Source organism: Parasteatoda tepidariorum, chromosome 3, assembly GCF_043381705.1.
Source record: "Parasteatoda tepidariorum isolate YZ-2023 chromosome 3, CAS_Ptep_4.0, whole genome shotgun sequence".
Lineage (NCBI taxonomy): Eukaryota > Metazoa > Arthropoda > Arachnida > Araneae > Theridiidae > Parasteatoda > Parasteatoda tepidariorum.
In genome coordinates this window covers 62,680,238-62,703,737 of record NC_092206.1, presented here as the reverse complement: position 1 = coordinate 62,703,737, position 23,500 = coordinate 62,680,238, and the positions used below count along the sequence as shown (strand labels likewise).

General features: G+C 26.7%; 1 protein-coding gene across 1 annotated transcript; it reads left to right on the top strand.

The window, feature by feature from the left end:
• The first annotated feature begins 1,763 nt into the window (after nucleotides 1–1,763).
• LOC107439601 (sulfite oxidase) lies at nucleotides 1,764–23,060 on the top strand. The gene is made up of 10 exons (XM_043039435.2): nucleotides 1,764–2,121; nucleotides 2,475–2,585; nucleotides 3,860–4,059; nucleotides 6,067–6,287; nucleotides 10,884–11,074; nucleotides 12,977–13,166; nucleotides 16,815–17,009; nucleotides 18,674–18,863; nucleotides 21,551–21,828; nucleotides 22,810–23,060. Exons 2-10 carry the CDS (start codon nucleotides 2,497–2,499, stop codon nucleotides 22,972–22,974), a joined length of 1,719 nt encoding a protein of 572 aa, XP_042895369.1. The 5' UTR covers nucleotides 1,764–2,121; nucleotides 2,475–2,496; the 3' UTR covers nucleotides 22,975–23,060.
• The last annotated feature ends 440 nt before the right edge of the window (nucleotides 23,061–23,500 follow it).

The window sequence follows — 23,500 nt, the reverse complement described above, 5'->3', positions numbered from 1 at the left end:
AAATTTCGTGCAATTATCGCATATAATAACCAAAATAGTTGTTACAAGTTACAGATTTATTGCTATATTCTTTGGCATAGGGCGTTCGAAAACCTAATATATCTTTGTGCGCAACTTTTTTGATACTTAAAAATACGTTACATTTAATATATAATATCGAAAATGCATGGTAACGTTTCTAACTTTAAAAAAAAATGTGCTCATCACGCTACGCATGTGTTTAATCAACATGATCATAAATATGTAATAAAAAAGTATGATAATTTTTCCTACGTCTGTTTGGCTGATTCGATGCAACAAACACCTACATTTAAAGCTTAAATTGCCTCGAACTCTTCGCTCTCGTCATATAACAGTTCAACTGCATAAGACCAGAGCGGCCTGATGCATGGGAACCAACTCTGTGTATGCGCCACTTACAATATTGTATAGCTCTTAAGAGGGGGCTTTTCGGAAGTATTTTAAGTTTTAGATAATGTTGAAATTTAAATCAACCGCACTTAGAATTTTTTTAAAAACATTTTCTTTAATTTCGCAACTGTACACGATGATTTTTAAGTAACTTCATAAATTTTTGCTTAATTTGATTATAAATTTTACGGCGAATGTTACTAATGTAGTTTTTATAATACTTAAACGTTTATTGATTGTCTTTATTGGTTCTTATTGAATGAAAAGCTTTAGCTCTAAAGATATTGTTATATTCAACATATCGCTATAATTTGTCAAAAATAATAATAATTTAATAATAGTAAAAGAAATCTACGTGCTAACGTAACTACAATATTAATATACATGTTGAAATTTTAGGTGAATCGAATAAAAATTTGATGAAGTTATGGGACTCAACATAAACAAATGAAACTGGAGATATTTAAGAGAGAAATGCATTTTACTCTGGTTTCAATTTTTAATTATTTTTCAAGAATTTGACACCCCTCTGAGGCAAGCGTCCGGTGACAGATGTAGCTTTTACCACTCGCTAGCTACGCGTCTGCATAATGTCACCCACCCACCTCCAAATCGACGGATGAGGAAGGGAGTGAAAAAGCCAAATTCGATTGGTGAATTTTTCGCGGGAAAATTTATTTTACACATCAGATTTTCATTCTTCCTGACGATGATTGGAAGTGTGCGAATCATTTGCTGTACAGTGAGAATGCTTCTTATATATGAATAAATGCTACGAAAGGATGCTTATTCGGCTTATTGTTTCAAGGGAAATTCTCACCAGATGTGAATCACGCCCTTATGATCATAGCAAAGAATAATGTAGGAAGTGTTTGATGCTTTTCTTTACAGCAGTCGGAAGTATTTGAGGTAGGTAGTTCATTAACGTCACACTAGAGCTGCACAATGGGCTAATGGCGACAGTCTGGGAAACATCCCTGAGGATGATCCGAAGACAAGCCATCACAATTTTGATCCTCTGCAGAGCGGATGGCACCCCCGCTTCGGTAGCCCAACGACCTGCACGCGAAGTCGAGCACTCTACGGTAGAACAGTTTAACGAGGACCAATACCGCACACCCTCGGTCCCTACGCAGACTGATCCAAGTGGTCATCCACCCTGACAACAGCCAGTGATGCTTGACTTCGGTGATCTGCTGGGAACCGTGTCTTAACGATCAGTCCACCGCCGGACCGGAAGTATTTGAATCGTATGCGTTGTGAACGGCCCCGTATGCATGCAGTGGGCCAACAGTGAAAAAAATCCTTTAGCGAGTTCCAGTAAAGAAAATTCTAGTGGCAATGCATCTGATATTTTAATAATGACGCAAGTTCCTTCTGCGTGTTTACAGTTTTGTAATTGTCTCGTTATTTTGTAATCCCGGTGCTTTTATTTTTTCTTCTTTTTCTTCTAACTTATGCAATCAAAATTGATACTTAAACTATTCGAGAAAAATAAAATGCTTCTCTCGATCATGATATTTGTTATCTGTTGATAATGTTTTGCGATTATTTCTAAATAACCTTGTGAAAATTGAGAATTCTTTAACACTTGGTTATTCTTTTCAATCTCAATAAAATTTTCGTATTTGAGTGTCCTATCTATTAAACGCGTCTTTAGCCCGTGTAGTTAAAGAAAAGTCGTGACCAATATTACCTAATTGAAGAATGGTATACATTATTTATATTATTTAATTTTACAAAAACTTTAACATTTGCTATTTAAGCTAGTTGCTTGTCGTTTAAAAATTTTCATGAGTTTTTATGTTTGTAAATAAAATCAAAATTTTTAATTATTGTTTACTTTTGTTCAATCATCGTTTCAGTACGACCTGCCATTGTAAATGTTGGCCAATTAAAAAGTTGAAAGTAACGTCTTTGTATTTATAGATTTACACTGATGGCTCTTAGCCTACAAAAACTTTTCTCGATATATATGTAAAGCTATACATTCTTAGTAACTTTTCTTATCAGAATTTTTCATAATTAAATATCTTTTTTTTTTCTTTTATTCCTTCATTTAGAAAAGTTAAACTCAAAAACAAAATGTCTTGTTTTTTGTCAAGAAGAGTGATCCTAAAGGTAGCTTCGAACCAAACACTATTTCAACTTTCCAAATTATCATGTTCTTTAAAGTAAGTAAATTTTATAGTTATATGATGAAATTTCTCTTATGTAGATAACCCAATAATTTCAGCTTCCATTTTAGTCATGTTATATACTTTTGTTCGTATTCATGTTTTATTTCCATTCTCACATTTATGTTCCATACTTATTCTCAAATTCATATTCTAATTCTAATTGTCATACTCTTGTTTAAATATAATCATGTTCATGTCGCATGCAATCCTGTAGTTCGTTTCTCATGTATTATTTGATATATTGGAAAATACTGTGTAATAGCATGTAGTGCATGACTTGAGACAAGATTATAAAATTAAAAGCCTAGTTGTGTTCTCTAGGCAGTGGCATAACTTTTAAAGTTACTTTCTAGTATTTTTATTTTTTCAAGTAAACATGCAGTTGCAACTGAAATTAATGAAAATTGAAATGTTTAGAATTTTAAAGCAAGTTGTTATTTAGAGAGGCTATTAGAAAGTATTTCATGTTATGCACATATATATGTGTGTTATGCAAATATAATTTGAGAGACTAGTTTTTCTTTATAGTAATTTATCTTTTACTTTTTCAGCATAGATAATTTCATATTTGCTCTATTATCTTATACATAATACTTAATGATGCAATTTTTTTAAAAATCAATTTGATAAATTAATAAAGCAGGACCACTTTTCTAAAGTAATTAGGGCTTGATCTAGTTTATTTATTCTGAGTAATAATGATTTAGAAAATGGATGAAGTTACTACTTTCAGATTAAGCGAAACCATAGCAACCAGCTTTAGCATGTGCCAAAATTTTTATTTCTTAATATATTCTAGTTTATAACTGAATTAAGACAGCATATTGTTGAAATTGAGAAAAGAAAAGTAAAAAAAGAAAAAAAAGTGTGCATGTGAAGAAAAAGAAAAAAAAAGATACAATAAAAAACTTTTTTATGAATTTCAGTTAATATAGGAATTCAAATGAATGAAGTTATTTAATTAATATATAAATTTTAAACATAAATTTTTTTTACTTTGTTTCTATATTGTATTTGAAAACCAGAAACAGAAGAAGTGCAATTACCAAATTGTTAATTTTGGGGAAAATTGAATTAAAACTAATAAGAAAAATGCTGGATGATGATGATACTGAATGTACAGTTTGTATGAGTTGAAAAGAAAAGAAAAAGCTAACCAATCATTAATAAATCTTCAGCTTTATTTCATTGACTATCAAATTAATTCCAGTATTCAATTATTTTTTTATTATTTATTTATTTATATATTTCTTTTTTTTTTCTTCCAGATATTCTCAGTATAAATTTCCTTTCAAAAATGCTTCTGGAACATATAGTTTTAAACTAAAGCCTAACTTTTCAACTTCTTCGAAAGAAAATAACAGAACCAGTCAAAACCCTCGATTTTGGCTTGGAATTGGTTTGTTTTCAACCGGCGTTGCACTTTGGTATTTGAAGGATGTGAAGCTGTTAGCTGAAAAACGAAAGAGTATGGTAGAAATTTAATTTATTTAAAATAAGTACAATTTTAATATTATTACTTTCCAGTTTATGAGTTGTGAATTATTTTCTTTTACATTTTTAGGAACATTTCTTGTTTGAGCTGAAAGGTATTGAATTATAGTTTAAATACTGTAAATTCAATTGTGATTCTTTGCAGTCTAATTGAATCTTCTCTTTATAATTATAAGCTCTTTATAATTATAATCTTAATACTTCTTATCAAGATCTTGTACAGTATAAATATGTACATTTTCGCATAATAGCAAAATGTACATAATGTACTTCGAAAATTTATATAATATAATATGTACATTTTTGATACATCTTTAACTTTATTTTTATCTGGCGTACAATGCTTTTTTTCCAAGTTTGTCTTTATAAAACGTAAAATACTTACGCAACAGTCAGTTGAGGTGGTCACAGAGGCATGATTTCAAGGTCAGTAGCATCATGGTAGTACTGGTCATCTTCACTTCTTTGATAGGCTGGTACCCATCATTTTGAAGCTGGATGGGCTTAAAGCTTAGATATATATACTACAATGCCAATTGCGGTATTATAAAAATCATAAAATTGATATTTCTGATTTTTTACACCGTGCTTGCACATTATTTGTGTAAGAATATTAACGTCATGATCTTATTTCCATAAGTTGAGTTAACAATTTTATAATTCAGAGTAAAAAACTTTATAAGACATAAATAAAATCTAAAATTTTTTATTTTCACTAATTATATTGTAAAAGGGATTTTATAAGCTTATGTTGAAGTTAAATTTTTAGAATAATTCTGATGATTCATATTATTTTTTTTTATTATTAATTTATATTTAGAATTAAAATTGAATTTTCCATTTAAAATACAGTACAGAACCCGTTATCCGGAAATCAGAAAACCGGAAAACCAAAAAACCGGAAAGAAATTCGATAAATTTTCCCGCCATTTTTTAAAAAAAAATTTTTTTTTCCTCATAAGATTTTAGAATTTTTCTTTCTTTTTTGAAAGATGTTTACCTTACCATCATTTTGGAAATAATCATTAGTGTATTACTTCATCGTTTTTTCTTCTTTTTAAGATTATTTCCAAAAAAAGTATTTTTTTTAGTTGGGTTTAACAATAAAAAAAACGGCTTTTTGTAGCGATTCAGAAAACCGGAAAAATAAGTTATCCAGAATAGCGATGGTCCCGATCGTTCCGGATAATCGGTTCCCTACTGTAACATAAAACAATTTTAGAAAAGAATGAAGTGAAAGGGAAAAATTAAGTGTTTCTGTAACGAAAAGTGTATTTTTGCGATGCTTATAAATGTACTGTCAAAAACTATTTGAAAAGCATGTACACTAATGAAGAAAATGCTTAGATACTTTTTTTCAATCAGTGATTTTATTATTTGATTTATTTATATTATTTATTTTTTAAGATTGTTTTAAAAAATATTATATAATATTAACTAGTAAGATATTGTTTTTTTCTGGGCATTTTTGATTTAAGGGTTTCAATAAATTTAATTGTAACTATCCTTTATTTTTATTATGTTTTAAAAATTTATTTTCCATGACAGCTTTTTAAAAACAAATATTTTGTGGTTTATTAAAGAAAAAAAGCTTTTTTTTATGAAGATATATAGTTTTATTCTTAAATAAATTTATTGAAAAATAAATTCTTAAACTGATATTTGCATTTATTATTATGAATTCACTTAATCTATATTTTTTTATTCTATAGATAGATCTAATTTTTATAAAAAATAAAATGTGTATATTTTTTTGTTCTTTATTAATAAGATTTGTTAATTTTTTGTGAATATTTTTCTTCTATACAGTAAATAATTTATTTTTTTCAGATTTTAAATTTTTTTTTACATAAAATATTATCAAATCAATAACTACCAATTACTATCAAATTTTTAACCATTATATTATTATGTTATTCGACAATAAATTTTTTAATGTTAGTTACAGTTTATATTTATAATTTTAATTGCTTTTTAATAGATGTAGCTGGTGTTGAAATTGCTGGACTTCCTGAGTTTTCAGCTGATGAAATTTCAAAACATGATAGCATAGAAAAAGGAGTTTGGGTCTGTTTCAAAAGTGGTGTTTATGATATTACAGATTTTATCTCCAAGCATCCTGGTGGTGACAAGATTTTGATGGCTGCTGGGGCATCAATTGAACCGTTTTGGGAGATATTTGCTGTTCATAAAAGTGAGCAAGTATGTTAAAATAATCAATAATTCAAAACTGAGAAAGTAAACACTACAGAGTCATATACATAACTTAAAGACATTAACCAACACAATTAATGAAGTTAGAATTATTCCAAAATTTTCCATTAATTATTATGTTTTATCCTTCCCAGTAGCTTTAAAATATTAGATTAAGCAAAACACTATTTTAGTAGTTCATATCATCAAAACACACATAATTGCATTCAGTATCATTTGGCATGATGCTATTGCATCCGGCCAATTCATGTTAGTCAAAATTTACCAGAATCAATTTTCGTTTTTTTAAAAAAAGTTAGTTAATTTGATTTAAAAGATTACAATACAAAGAGGCATGATTTCAGGGATGAAATAGGCTATTTTGTTGCGAAAACAGCGACCAGACCATGAAATCAAAAAGAAGAAGAAAAATCAAAACAGCATACTATTTTCTTATATCGATTGTTGATCTAGGGGACCACTGATAATTATTTTATGATGGTAAAATTTTAGTTGTTTCAGACCAATAGACCACCATTAATATGGTCCTAAACTATATGAGCATATAATGAATTGTACAGATTATTGGACCACATTCATTTAATACTTCAGAGCTGATTGTGCTCCGGAAAAAGTCCGGATTTCCGGAATTTTCGCTGACAGTGGTCCGGAAGTTTCCGGCGATTGAAGGTCCAGAGGTTGCTAAAAATCATTGATCACAAAAGTTTGCGGAATTCAAATTTTCAAAGGTGGAACTTAAAAATACATTTTATTTATTTGTTTGTAAGGGAGAGCCAGAGATATACTTTATAAGCTTATATTCATGATTAATATTCATTTTTTATCAGTAAATAGTTGTTATAATCATAAACTCAAGAAAGAAAGACATATTTGTAAATTTTAATTGCTTCTCCAGGTCATCATAGGTATGTGTAAATGGTATAGGTATGTGTAAAATTTTAAATATATTTTAAGTAAACTAAGAAATATTGAGAAAAAGGAAAAAAATCCTTGTTTAATTTTTTTCATAATTTTACAATTTAAACCGTCTTTTTTCCGGAATTTTGACTTGGGCTCACAATCACCCCTGATACTTAAGCTTGGGTAACACATTTTCTTAACAGTTCTACTTGTATATATTGTCATGTTAATTATCATTTTTGTAAATTATTGCTTAAGATCAACAAAATTGCGCAAAAAATTTTTTTTTTGTGTGTTACATATTTTCTAATATTCATCGACAATAAGTGTTAAATCACACCTTGTATGCAGGCATAACTGACATTTCGCATTGATTTAAATACGTGAAGGAAAGAAAATTAGTTATAGGCATAAAATACTCTAATTACTTTGTAATAATAACATTATTAACATGTTCTCGAAAGTTTCTTTAATTTAATTCCATCAAATGTTTTTATAATTTTAAAGGGTTCCATTAACATAAAATAAATTTAAGTACATTTCATGTCGACAGAAAGCAATCTAAATTTTTGTGATACTTTTTAATCATCGCAAATAATGCAAAAATCGTTAGATTGCTTCATTTATTAATTGAAAAGTTTTCAAATTTGACAATAAGGATTGAGTGAGTTTGTTTTAAATTTCTGAAATATCATGACAAAATGATGATTTATAACATTTTACCTTCTGTAATGTTCTTAGAAATGTTGACGGAAAACTGAGTTTTTAAAAATTTCAGAGTACATGTTTTCTTAAAACAATGTAAAAAAAAAGCATTTGTGTTTGTGTAAATTTTTTATAGCATATTGAATATTTAAGAAACGTGTTTAGGTATTTATAATAAAGTATTTTTAGTTGTGAATCTTGGGTACCATCTTGAAGTACTATTTATTTTCTTATGTGGTTGATTCATCACTAGATGTCACCAATATAGAGTTTCCCGTGAGAACCACATAAGCATTTTGGTTTTGAATTCCTATACCAAAGAACTCATTAATTTATATCAGATAACTAAATAAAACAAAAGAGTGATTTTTTATGAATCAGTATCACATTAAATTTTTCCTAAATCTTTATTATTAATAGCAGTTGCACTCAAAAAAAATTTTCTCTCAGGTATAAAATTCAGAGTGTTATCACATTTTTTTTTTTTTTTTTTTTTTTTTTTTTTTTTTTTTTGCAATCAAATTACCTAATTGCTTTGCTGCCAACTTTCTACTCTTTTTGTTAAAATTTATTTTAGTGGTACCTAAGTTTATGTTTAAATGCATTATTTTATATTCATTTGAACTTATTCCCCCCACCCCCACAACAACATTTATAAGTTCATATACAATGTCACTTTGCTATATCTCTTTTGCTTTTAAAATATTGCCAAAACTATCAAAAATTCTGAAGGCTTTGGTTCTTAAATGCCTACCATTCTATTAAGTATTTTGCAAAAAGCGTAGTTGTAAGGCCTGTAATTGTAATTTTAAATTAAAAAATAAGTGCATAAATAATTTAGCTATGTTTTTTGTTGAATGAAAATAGAAAAGTAATAAATACTTTAAATAAATGTAAAATTTAGAAATTAAGAATGTAATTTATTAAGTGTATTAAATTTTTATAAGTATGAAAAATAAATGATTTGATCTGTATTGCTGAATACGCAATTAAATAGTTTCTATGGCTGAATGAGCAAATAATCTGCAATGTTTAAATATAAAAGGAAAAATTATTGAAATTTTTCTTATGGATACTATAAAAATTTTAATAAGAATGATGTGTAATTTAAATCTATTTATACTATATTAATAATATGTTTTATATTATTCAGAAATATTTCATAATGTAGCTTTTCTTTTAAATAACATTAAATTTATTCAATTAATTTACACATAATTCTAAAAATGTGCAGTTATAAACATTTGGAAACATATTAGTTTTTGAAATATTTTTTGTAGAACGTTTAGCTANGAATTTTTTTCTGTATGATTTTAATGTAGTTGTAAGGCCTGTAATTGTAATTTTAAATTAAAAAATAAGTGTATAAATAATTTAGCTATGTTTTTTGTTGAATGAAAATAGAAAAGTAATAAATACTTTAAATAAATGTAAAATTTAAAAATTTAGAATGTAATTTATTAAGTATATTAAATTTTTATAAGTATGAAAAATAAATGATTTGATCTGTATTGCTGAATACGTAATTAAATAGTTTCTATGGCTGAATGAACAAATAATCTGCAATGTTTAAATATAAAGGGAAAAATTATTGAAATTTTTCTTATGGATACTATAAAAATATTAATATGAATGATATGTAATTTAAATCTATTTATACTATATTAATAATATGTTTTATATTATTCAGAAATATTTCATAATGTAGCTTTTCTTTTAAATAACATTAAATTTATTCAATTAATTTACACATAATTCTAAAAATGTGCAGTTATAAACATTTGGAAACATATTAGTTTTTGAAATATTTTTTGTAGAACGTTTAGCTATTAGCTCAGAATTGTTCTGATCTTTTGCTGTAAAACGCAGTATATAACTTAGGTGCTTCAATCGCAAATTCAGTAAACATCTTTACAATTTTGATTCCGAAATGAAAGAAATTGAAATATTAATAATTCAAAAAAGAAAAACCTGCAATTTAAAAGTTAAGGCTACAACTCTTAACCGAAACATAAGTTTTTATTTTTTTGTCATAAATGGCATTTGTGTGGCTAACAAACAATACAATTTGCTTAAAACCAGTTTATAAAAATATATATTTTGTTTATAAATCATTAATTCGTCTGAAATTTTTAATATTAAAAAGAAAATCCAACACCGCAAATTAGATTTAATAGAAGGATAATGGAAGCTTACCGGTTTTTTAAATTTCTGTTACTTTTATATACTTTATTTATTTCCCTTTGCAATAACTTAATTAAATTGTTTAATGTATTATTTATTAATAACTTTAAAATGTTCCAAGCATTTTTTTTATACATTATCTCATTTGCTTTTAAAAAAGAAAAATGTATTTAATAAATTATATATCATTGCTATCAAAGATCATTAAATAAAATGCTAATTTTAATTAAATAACTTTTTAAAAAGTTTATTTGTTTGGGTATCTTATACATTAAAGGAATCTGAAACGAAAAATCTGTATAAAAAATTTGCTGAATAAGCGTATCAATAAACTTTGTAGACCAAAATAATTCCATATTTAGAATTTGATAACTAGTTACTTGCTGATAATTAATATTTTCGTGCAAAAATTATTATAATTATCTGAATCACTCATAAATCAACTAATTATAATTTTTTAAATTTAATTTTGCATCATTCAGTTAATTATGGAAACAGCAATTAACAATTATTAAAAACTTTTACTCTGCAATGTCATCAATCTATTTCATAAATATAAAATAGTTTAAAAAAAAGCATCGAAATGAGAATATAAATACTGTTAATAATTTTACATCTACTGCCGGATTGTAAATATCATGTAACTGTGAAGTAACTCTCTTGGCTCAGAAGGCTCTTTGTGTTCTTTTGAAATTAATGAATAATAATTTGATTAGTGTCTACTGTAATAAATTTATGTTTTATGTGCATTTATGAGATTTATGTGCTATTTTCTTATATTTAATATTTTTTTAGGTCATGGAAATGTTAGAGGAATATCGAATAGGAAATTTGAGACCTGATGATAGAGGTTTAAGTATTGATAAGTCAAACGATCCTTTTGCTTTAGACCCGAAACGACATCCTGTGTTACAGCCTCGTTCAAAGAAACCTTTTAATGCTGAACCACCTGAAGATCTATTGGTAGAAAATTTTTTGACACCAAAGTAAGAATATTGTTATCCATTTATTTTCAATTTTTAAAATTTATGTGTTGAAATATTTATTGCAAAAGCAATTGTATTCATCCCTGTGGCGGAATTTTTTCGAGCTTTCTGCAACAATTCTCTCTAATATTAATACTTTCTGAGAGACATTTATTATAGTAGCAAATATATATGCAACTAATTTAAAGTAGCAGAAGTGCTTTTTGTTTACAAAAGGAAAGCCTTCATATATAAAACAGAACAGTATATGTTTTTTAAAATTATAAATGTAAGAATTTTTTTAAAAATCTAAATATAAAAGAATACATATTCTAATGTTATTGGAAATATTCTCCTGTTCTAAAAAATGTTTGTATAGCTAACCTTTTTGTAAGTTTTGGTATTTGGAAGCTACTTTTTATAATATCAATCTGAAATTCTAGCTAAAGCCAATCATTGCGAAAAAACTTTTTTTTATTAAAAGGGAATAATAAAAATAAAAAAATCATGAGCATTTTTTTTCCACCTATGATGGGTGAGAAAAGTATTTTTTGTATATAATTCTGCAGAAAGGGGGAAAAAAGTTATGTCGGAAAAAAATATGTTGAAAATTTCTGGAGATAAAAAACCTCAAACTTCTTTGGTTCCCAAATAAAAAATCTTATACTAGGCAATATTCTGCGACAATGTTGCCCTGTCACCACGATTCTGCCAGGAAGGTATCTTTAATATCTTTGTAAATGTGTGATATAATTTCCTTTATTTTGATTTCTTGTAAGTATACAACATGTTTTTTTTCTGTGATCTCTCACATTTCTTAGGCTCTCTTCCCCTTGCTCCTAACTGGCCATGGGGAATAAATTCATTCACTTCCAATGAACAATTTTTGGCGGCTGGGGGTGCCCTTTTGTGCTTCCCAGTTCCAACAGTTGAATAAAAAATTGCTAACTAAAATTCTCAATGTAAGATAGTTTTGTCTAGATCCATTTAAGGGATTTCTATTCTTTATTATATTTATATTTTTGAATTATGGCCATTTTCAATAATTAATAAATCAATTTTCCTTTGACGATTTTATTTATTACTCTGAGACAATTATCATGTTATTACATCCAAATGAAGATGTATCTGTAACAGCCAAGAAGTCAAATAATGCTACCTGTATAAATCCACTAATTAATTTAAAACAATCACTGTCATTCTAATATATATATTTATATTTTTATCACAAATTTCTACAGTTATCTTTGAATTTTTTTCTGTATGATTTTAATAACTTTAAAAAAAATATCATTATAATTATTTCCAATTTTGTATTTATTTAACTATCATATTAATTTAGTTAAAATAGCTTTCAGCATTAGATTTCTGAATTTTCATGTCCTTCTTCCTAGCAGATCTCTCTTTATCATACATATTTCTCTCTCCTGAAGGTGCCTATTTTGTTAAAGTTTACCTGAACTAAAATTCTGCTCAAAAGTAAAATATGTCATGCTTAAACAATTATTTCAGATCGATTATCAAGAACAGATGGAATAAATACATGGATTTTCCAAATTACAATTATTTTTTATGAATAGTTTTAAGGCTACTATAATTCTGAATAGAGTTGTGTCAAACATAAATGAATGTTACCAGTTAAAATGGGTCTGGGTACCCTGTACTGGGTAGTGATATTTTTTTGTCAAGGCTGGGTAATAACCTTGTAACATCTCTAGCTTTAAATCTTGTCTTCCTTAATGGTGGTTTTTCAGATCTTTTTTACTGTTTTTGTTTTTTTTTCCTTATGCAAATATCATTTCATATAACTATGGAGCTCACTTTTTTTTTTAAAATTTAATCTTACTTTTAGCAATGATTCGTAAAATTTTAAGATAGGTGATTTGGGAATGCTTGTTATAGACTTTTGTTTTTTTATTTCAGTGAGGTATTTTTTGTTCGAAATCATCTCCCTGTGCCTCTAGTCGATCCTGATGAGTATGAATTAGAAATTGAAGGAATAGGTATTAAAGAAATCACTCTGAATCTCAATGATATTAAAACAAAATTTAAAAAGCATCAAATTACTGCTGCCATACAGTGTGCTGGAAACAGACGCACAGAGTTAAATGCTGTAAGTTAGCTGATTATTTCATTTGAAATTTTCTGTAAATAATAAAGTACAATAGATTTTTTTATTTAGTCTGTGGACATGAAAAAGAATACATTTATGAATTATGAATTTATTTTATTTATTAGACAAGTGATAGCCTAACATCTATTGATGTAATTTGAACAGTATTTATTTATTTTTAAAAAAAAATTAATTGGATACCAAGTCGCAGAACTTTCTGTGACTTCCGGTATTGTTGCTTTCTTTCAAAAATTGACTTTGAATTTCAAATAATAGACCATAATTATTGCAGCTCATAAAAATGTGCATTCATAAAAAGCAAGTAACCATACTTACACACTGAAATTTTTTTTATAGCTAATAAATTAAAAATGTATGCAGTACTGTAAATCATGCACTAATAAGTATTGTGAATATTAATCACCCTTAAGCCATTTATAAAGATTTAACATTTTTCATCGATATTTTGTTTTTTAAAACGATAAAAATAATCTGTGGCTAAACACAATAATCTGCAACCAACACTAACATATTATATAGTTTCTGCTACTGGGCTTGCATGTTGAGTTTGCTCATCCTTTTTCATTACTATTTTAAATATGCTTTAATTTCTATCATTGAAGTCACTTCTAAATGCCTTTATTATAGCGAAGAAAATTTAATATTCTTAAAAATACTGCTTTCACCCTGAAGGCAGTATTTTTAAGAATATTAATTTTTTCCAACAAACTAGTTTAATGATTCTTTTGTGTATTTTCGTACATTTTACTCTATTGCTTTAAAAATGGATAAAGTGCCTTTTTCCTCCAATGAACAAATCTAGGAATATGAATCTATGGAGTTATAGTTAGTTTGTTAGAATTTATTTCATTATAAATTAGAAATTGTTCCCTCAATTTAAAATAGATTATGATATATTGATATCTTTGATGTAGAGAGCATTATCATTTGTAAGTGTTATACAACAAATGTTATCTTTTAATATACTATTTTAATGTTATTTTGTCATTTCTTAGTTTCAAGTCCCTTTAAATACTTAAATGTAATGATGCATCTAAATTCTTTAAGTTGAAATGACAATTTATCATTTTCATTAATCATTCATTATCAATTTATGATTTATATTTTGTTATAATTTTGATTTAATGTAAATGCTTAAATATAAGGATGACATATCAAAATTCTTTTAATTTATTCTATTATTTATCATTGTTGTAATAATCACTGTACTTTTAAACAACATGGCTCCTTTGAAAATACTGCATCAAGGAATATAAATTTTTAATTCTTAGCAATTTAAAATGAAGAAGGAATAAAAAACATTTTATTTTGCTAAAATGTTACCATTAATAAACTTTGTATGTTGAACTTAATTCATAACTTGTAAGAAGTAGAATAAGAAGTTGGCATTAATTCCAATATTAGCTATCAGCTTGCTTTATGATCAATGTACCTTATCTCATGATATAATTAATTTTTCCTGAAATTATGTATTTGAAGGTTTAAAAAGTGTCAATGTTTTATACCTATTTGAAAACTTAATTTTTTACACATTAAAATTTAAGAAAAGATATTAGATATTTCTTTAAAACCTGGTTTGTATTATATTTAATAAAATATTGTATAAACTGTTTAAGATTGTATGAACTGTAGTTTTTTTTTATTGTAGTTTTTATTGTATTTTCTTAAAAGTTATTTTTATTTTATTGTTAAGCATGTTTTATATTTAAAGTGATGTAGTTTTGAAATGCTTAATGGCAATACCTCCTTATAGTGGAAAACAAGTAAGTCAAAAGCTGTTGTTCTCTAATTAAAGGAATCATATAAAATTTCTGCATTCATATTTTCTTATATATAAAATCTTACTATCTATTTTACTTATGTACAGTATAAGTATTATATACTTATCCAGCTATGTTTCAAAGTTTTTATTGGCAAAAATTATTTTAAAGGCAGGCATTCAGTAATGGAAAGAAATTAATAAAGATAATAAAACGTTTGCATATCGTATTATATTAGCACATGTAGCAGTTCATGACTTATTTTATACAAATAATACTTAAATTGCTTTTCAAATTTTTCATAACTATCAAACTGCTGCTGCATTTATGACCCATAATGTCATTTAATATGCTTTATTTTATTTAAAAATAATTGGCATATCATATTTCATTAAAAAAAAGTTCCCTAATATGAAGAAAATAGCAAAATAAATAAATTAAACTTTTTTTAAGAAACTGTTTTCTTAGTTCCAGATTTGGAATTTTTTTTAAATTTTTAATTTTGAACTTTTATTTTTCAATAAAATAAAACATACCAAGACACTCTTTGATTAACTAAGTTATTGAACCGCAGAAGTATATGAGTAGAAAATTTAAAAACTAATTTAAGTATATTCCTTATAGAAAATATGAAAGCAAAATTTTACTATGGTTTAGCATTGGGTGGCAACAGTCTTAATTCAAATTATTATTTAATATTTTTCCAAAAATATCTGCTGTTCAATTATAGTGACTTTGAACAATATTTTTCATAATTTAATAGGGATATACACTGGTTCCTACTTCTCCTTCTGCATGTGTCTATCGTGGTCTAATCAGATAAAGCCAATGCTACCATTTCAGTCTAAATGTGAAGCATGGCAACTGGTAAAATTCTTACTGCAACTCTATGTGTATTTATGAAAAAAAAAATGCAACTGAAGCATGAATGTGTGATATTAAGTATAAAGTAATAGTCTTTAAAAGGGCAGCATATCTACTCACGTTTTAAAATGTGTGTACTCTCGTCGGGAGAAAAAAGAGCACAAAAACTGATAATAAGTCTGTTTTAGAAAAGAATATTTACAACTAGAAAAGTATTTACCATTGTAGGCTTTTATTCAGTCTTTATTTGCCAATAGGAACTAAATTGCAGAGCATGAGCTAGCCGAGTTATCTCAAATGTTACTCGTGGTGATTATTTAAACTCAGAACCCTTTCCCACAGAAGTTTCGGGAAATAGAATGACATAGGATGAGACATTAGAGATCATTAGTATATCAAACATTATGTTTTAAAATGAAATTACACTATTATTTGTACTTTAATTAAAATAGTTGATGAAAACATCCAAAGATTTCAAATATTCCACAATACCATCTGTGTTTCCATATTGTGTTGTATTGTTTATTGTTTCTGTTATTGTTACACCTGTAATAAACACATTAATACACTTACAAAAGCATTAGAACTGTTCACTCCACATCACTTTTCTTACTAAATTAAATTTCAATTGTGTAATTAATTATTACACTATTGTGTAGAATATAATAACACATTTGTCTAAATTTTTATTAAATGTTGATCTGATCTGATTCAACAAATTGTTTGGTGCAACTTTACATTCAATCAATCAATCTCTATAATGTTCTTGCAATTTCGTATTTTCCCCTAATTTGTGCTTCAGTTATTACTTTCACTAGAAGTTACATTATATATTGCACTAAAATAATGAAGAGTATATATTGGATTGGAATTAACAAATTATCTTTGATAATTAGGACATATAATTAATTTTCAGTGTAGACTAGTTTTGTTTGTGTGATACATAAGCTTGCATCTATTCTTATTAAAAATATATTTCATTTTTTTCCTCGACTTTTTGTAGGTAAAAGAAGTCAAGGGCTTAAGTTGGGGTGGTGCTGCAATTAGCAATGCTGAATGGGCAGGAGCAAGATTATATGATGTTTTAAAATATGCTGGTGTTGATTTTGATGATCCGAAGATTCAACACATTCAATTTGAAGGATTGGATATGGATCCTGCAAACTGTCCATATGGTGCATCGATTCCTTCTATTAAGGTGATTTCTAAATTACTTCCAACTTAGCTTTTTATAAAATTGCTAAGATTCTGCTTTTCATCTGGAGGAGAAAATATCTGGTAACAGAAAAAGATTTTTGCTCTTTTTTTTAAAAATACATTTTGCTATTAATTTAGCTTTTTGATACATTTACCTCTTTTCCATAATTTTTTTTAATCTAAACTGTTATCTTTTAATTTATAAAGACATATAAACATTTATTAACTTTAAGTACTTTAACATAGAACAAAAGGGTGTTAGGACATCATTGTTAAAGCCACTTTTCACAGTTTATAAATTTATTATCTGCATCTATTTTTCTAAATAGTTATGGAAAAACCTTATACTACATTTGTGATGTGCATTAATGCAATTTAAAACAGATGATACAATCTAGAATTCTTAAGAAAATTTCTTTAATTTAAGTATATTTTCTTTATTCACATAGAATGTTTCCATTAAATTTATTAATTAATAAATTATTATAAATATTTGTGATCATGGAAAACTTGTACGATTTTGCTGTACAATGTATGAGTTTGCTGTATTTTTCTAATGGCCACATTTGTAGCTAAAGTAAAAAAAAAAATTAAGTTTGATATGTGTTTTTAACTTTTTATTTTTCTAAATGTACAATGTCGATCTTAATTTAATAAATCTGTCATTAACTGTAAGAAAATGGGAGAAAATATATAATCTATGAATAGTGTTTTTAGAGATTAACAAAGTTAATTCAAAATTTATTGCATCATGTACAAATTTCAGTTCTGAATTTTATGATGAAAAAAAAAAGAAATATATTTACAAAGGAAAAAATTTAGCTTATTATTATTATTTTGCTAACTAAAATTTTAGCAAAATTAAAAAAAAAATTGATTCTAATATCTTTACTGCTTTTCTTTAACTTATAAGAAATTAGACAAATATGATGATTACTATTATAAAAATCTTACTAGGAACATCTTATTACAACATATTTTTCCTTGTCAAGAGGAAGAGCATATTTTTCCAATCAATGGTACCAAATTAGAAAGTATCATGTAGTCTGAAAAACAAATCTTGTAACAGAATTGAAAGCAATGTGGGTTTGTCATTTTAAAAAGAAATACATCTTTTTGAAGGCACTCTCAAAATAATTTTATAATACTCAAGACTAAGCAAAGTCTTTAAAAAATTTTAATAGTCATGTGAAATTTTTTTTACAAGCTTAATATTTTTCCCCCCAGGATCTATTAATATTATTAAATTTTGATGTGCCACTTATCCTGTAAGCTAGATAGTTCTATATCATCATTTTAGAAATTTGAAAAATCACTATTTTTTGCTATTTCATAGCTATTGATGTTTGAAAACAAAATTTGGTAAAAATTATTCTTTATTCTACTTTCTATTATTTGGTTAAAGAAAAAATAATAAATTCTTTAATTTAGTAAATGATGTTTATTAGTTTAGTTGTTGAACAATTTAATTGTTTTCATTAGTTTATTTGTTGAAAAGTTTGGTTGCTTTAATTAGTTTAGTTGTTGAAAAGTTTAATTATTTTTTATGTGTTTAGTTGTTGAACAATTTAATGGTTTTCATTAGTTTATTAGTTGTTGAAAAGTTTTGTTGTTTTCACTAGATTAGTTGTTGAAAACATTTAGCTTTATCAATTTATTTTCTAGGCCCTCGATCCTAAAAATGATGTACTACTTGCATATGAAATGAATGGTAAAGAATTGCCTAGAGATCATGGATATCCTATAAGACTTGTTGCTCCAGGAATTGTTGGTGCAAGGAATGTAAAGTGGTTGGGAAAAATCATTGTAAGTGATGAAGAAAATAAAAGTCATTGGCAAGTAAATGATTACAAAGGTGAGAAGCACAAAAAAATATTACATAATGATGTGAAGTTGACAACATTGTTTTATGCTATGATCTTGTGTAGTTGAAAATGTTGTTTCATACAATGATTTGCAGAAATTTTATTAGAAAAGCACACATCATTTAGGATATTGTTATTATTGATTAAGAAATAAGGAACTGATTTAGTTTTTACTTAGAACCTTTAAACACATAATTCTTTAAAGTACATTTTCTAAAGTGAGTCAAAAAATAAATATTGAGGTAATATAAGTAAAATATTAATTATTATATTACATTTTATTTTCGTTATCTTATTTACAATGTTCCACACTGTCACTGTTTGGTCTGATGCTCATATAATATTACCATATGCTCAAAGAATTATTATTTTAATTGGAAGAAGTTTTAACTTTAAGTTATAATGTATCTTTAAAATATGCAAAAGATATTATTATATTTCTTGCATCTTTAAATTTAAAAACTAATTTGGAATTTTTTATTTTGACAGGCTTAGAGTAGGATGATTTCTATGCTGTTAAAGATCGGCTCTAGAAGTTATTACTCGCTGAAATAGTTACTGTGTTAAAAATATTCAAATTATTTCTTTCTCCTCAAATGAAAATCTATGTTATTTTTTTTAAATAATTTTCTTCATTGTAAAAAGGGGCTAAAAATTATATCTCTTTACATGCTCAGGGCATGTGAAAGTTGGAGAGGGTATATATTCTTTACCTTTATTATATGACTAGGTATATTAATATTTAATTAGAAATACTGTGAAATACTGATTAAGTATACCTCAAATTTTGACCAAGATGTCAGATGAGACTATATATATATAGAGAGAGAAAGAGAATCTATTATGTTTGTCATCAACAATTTATTAATAAATTTTTTTCTTTTTTATAACCCATATTATACCAATTTTTATTACAAAAAAGCTTACGCTAATTGTTGTTCCTAAGTAAATAATCACTATAAAAGTTTATAGTTTTGTTTTTTGAGTAACATGTTGAAGGGCATGCACAATCGACAGTTACTTGAAAGAATTAGAAAAACGGAGCAAAAGTGTAACAAATTACTCAGTTCAAAAAACCAAAAAAGTCATTGTCATGAAAAAACATTTTTATAAAAAAATTATGGATTGAATTATAGTATGAATCTATAAGATTATGGTGTCAAGCAGTAAATTTTCTTTAAGGTTATTAAAAAAAAATAAACAATGCATATTAACAGACATAACTTTCTATATATTCACATTTTGTCTCACCTTGTCCAAAACAAAATTAAGTACTACAGCAATTAATTAAAATTAAATACTTTGACCTACAACCTAATTGGAAGATACAGTTTCATTTCAACTCATCTATATTTATTACTACTGAAAAGGTGCCAACTTATTCCCCAATTTGCCTGACTTTTGTAATTGGAGGCTGTTGGAGACTAAAATAAATACTGAAAAGCAAATAAGTTTGGATTCTTTTTAAATTATATGAATAAGTAGAACAAACTACCTTTTAAACTTACTAGTGATAACTATCAAATAATGTACAAGATTGCTGTTTGTAATTAGCAATAATAACAGTTAATTCAAGTAATAACTTCATATTATGTAAAATACATTAAAACTTTAGTCGTTTTTTGTTACTAGCTGTAAAAAATCGTAATTTAATTGTTACAACAATATTTCCTCATTGCTCTATAATTATCAATTGAAGCAATTTAGTAATACGCTAAATTTTTTTCCAAAGCTTGACATTTTTAAAGAAAATGTTTTCAAAATATTGTTGTTATGTAGGTATTTTACAGATTTTCCCACTAAATAGCAATATAATTTCCGGAAACATCTTATAGCCAGCATATGGAAATTGTGTTTTTCAACTAAAACACGATTGAAAATTTTGCTTTTCATTGTATGGCTCCTATCCCAATGTTGTGCTAAATTTTTTTTTATCCAGTAACACTACAGAAAGTGGATGTGGACAATTCATTCTACAAATACATACGAAGCTCAGCAATGACCACCTTTAATATAAACTTTTAGAATTCTTGTTAAAAATGAAGTAAAAGAAATTTACACATTAAGGGTCTCAAATTATTGCATATACTAGGATAAACAAGATGGTTGGACAGTGTTGAGAAGGACTTAAAATTGTTGGGAATAAACAGGTAGAAAAATCTAGCTCAAAGTCGCCCTGCCTGGAGGCAGCTAATTGAGAAAGCCTTGACCTGCACTAGGATGTAGTGCTGATGAAGAAGAAGGATAATGTACCAATGTGATCGAAAGTATACGATTCGCTACTGAGGAAGTGAGATCCGGCCATCACTGCTACTGTATGGAACCATGTTTATGAAAAACCCTTTAAAGTTTCATAATGAAATGAAACTGCTTGTTTTCAGTTCCGTCTTCCCAAGGAACGAGTCAGTAGATTTTGCTAGCGTTTGTATTTCTTTCCTTCCTTAAATATATACTTACAATTCCTTATATGTATATTGTTTTATTTTATTTTCAACCAAGATTCTTACAACATACTCAACCTAAAAATCTGGCTAGCAAAAATAAACAGAACATACAGTTTATGAGTCATCATACTGATTACAATCCTACATATCTCTTAAATTTATGTAAATTTACAAACCTTACAATTTTGATGATTGAAATTTGTGAAACATTCAATTTTGCTCTTTTGTTTTAGGATTTTCCCCATCAACGACCTGGGAAAATGTCGATTTCTCTTCTGCGCCTGCTATTCAAGAGCTTCCTGTTAATTCAGCCATTTGTAAACCCTCTGAAAACAGTAATGTCACTTTGGAGGATAATTGTTTGAAAGTAGAAGGCTATGCATGGAGTGGAGGGGGAAGGAAAATAGTGAGGGTGGATATCACTGTTGATGGTGGGAAAACATGGCATAAAGCTGATTTGCAACAAGATGACAGTCCTTTATATAAATGTTGGGCTTGGACTCTGTGGAATGTAAGTTGCTTTTAAATATTGTAACTTATTTTAATCTTATTAATGTGCGTGTGAATATGTATAAAGCTTCCAGATAATGTGCATGCCTCTTCATCGCTATTAATATTTTGTGTAGTAATTTATCTTACAATAATTCTGATCATCTTAATAATCTTATTTACAATTTATCTTATTTTAGTACAATAATTATATAATTTTTATTATACTTATGAATTATATTAAGAAATAGGATATTTGATTAATGATAATGTGGTAGTGCTTCGCGCTCCCGTGCCACAGGTCCTGGGTGCGATCCTCGGGCCGGGCAAGGTTGAGTTCCATCTATTTAGTGGGTCGATAAATGAGCATCAAGCATGCTTGGGAACTAAACACTGGGGGTTCTGCATTCGGCTGACCACCCAACCAGAACATCTGCTTCTGCACCCCCCCCCCCCCCNCCTAAAGTCCAAGGTCAAAAAAACTCAGATGGGCACAGTAGGCCTTTGGCTCTCTATAGGCTGTCGCGCCACTGAGTTTAGTTTAGATTAATAATAATTGATATTCAAAATTTCTCTCAATTTTTACATCTAGCAAATTATTTCTCATATAAGAGAAACTGTAAAATCAAACTAAAATCCTTCTGAGCAATTTTATTTGCTAATAAATAAAACTTTTCAATGATTTTGTATTTTTTACTATCAAAATACATACCTGGAAATTTATGAATCAATATTTTTATTTTAAATCCTCCTCCTATAAATCAATTTAATTGCAATAACTAATAATGTTTCTAATTTAAAATTATTTTAACCCGATAATTATTGCATTTGACGAAAAAAAAAATATGTAAGAAGTCCTATATTTCAACTTCTTATCTTTATAAATTTAGAAAACATAATCTAATAAAACAATTATAAAGGAATAATATTCAAATGTTTTCACTTCTCAAGCATAAAATGTCTCTTTTTAAACATTCCTGTTTTCTTTTTCTCTCGTCTTTAGGCAAAAATTCCGGTTGATGTCCAAGGGGTAACTGATTTACAAATTATATGCAAAGCTATTGATTCATCCTATAACAATCAACCAGATTCCTTCCCACCTATATGGAATTTACGTGGGGTCTTGGGTAATGCATGGCATAGAGTAAATGTAAAAGTTTGTAAATAAATTAAGTTTTTATTTATTTTGTTATTCATGTATATATGTATGGATTTATATGAATTGAAGAACAATAAAATTTATAACAAAACTTTCTTAATAATATTTATTATTTATAAAATTAATCTACATAGTAATTACTACTTTCTTAATATTTATTATAATACATTAATCTTCAGAAAATATTTAAATCTTTTATTAAAAACATATGTAATGACTAGCAGAAGTAATGATAACCATTATTAAATACAATGAATTTTACACACCAATAAATTACAGCCTTCTTTAAAATATCATCACAATTTCATTTAAATTATATGGATAAAAAAGAGAATTAACTCAGGATTTAAAATATCTATTATCATAATAAAACCATCCTATTTACTTAATAAGTAAGAAAATATATTCAATTTTTAATAAGTCTTATAATGCTCTAAAGCAATGTGCTCCAGTTACTGTGCAACCATAATAAAAATATTCCAATTTTCTATAAAATGCTATGTAAAAGTATCATTCATTTTTTAAAATCTAAACT

What these genes read in the sequence shown, in the direction of transcription:
- LOC107439601 (XM_043039435.2), top strand. Translation starts at nt 2,497, where the DNA reads ATGTCTTGTTTTTTGTCAAGAAGAGTGATCCTAAAGGTAGCTTCGAAC. An exon ending in AAATTATCATGTTCTTTAAA is followed by an intron (nt 2,586 to 3,859) that starts GTAAGTAAATTT and finishes TTTTTCTTCCAG; the next exon opens with ATATTCTCAGTATAAATTTC. An exon ending in GAAAATTTTTTGACACCAAA is followed by an intron (nt 11,075 to 12,976) that starts GTAAGAATATTG and finishes TTTTTATTTCAG; the next exon opens with TGAGGTATTTTTTGTTCGAA.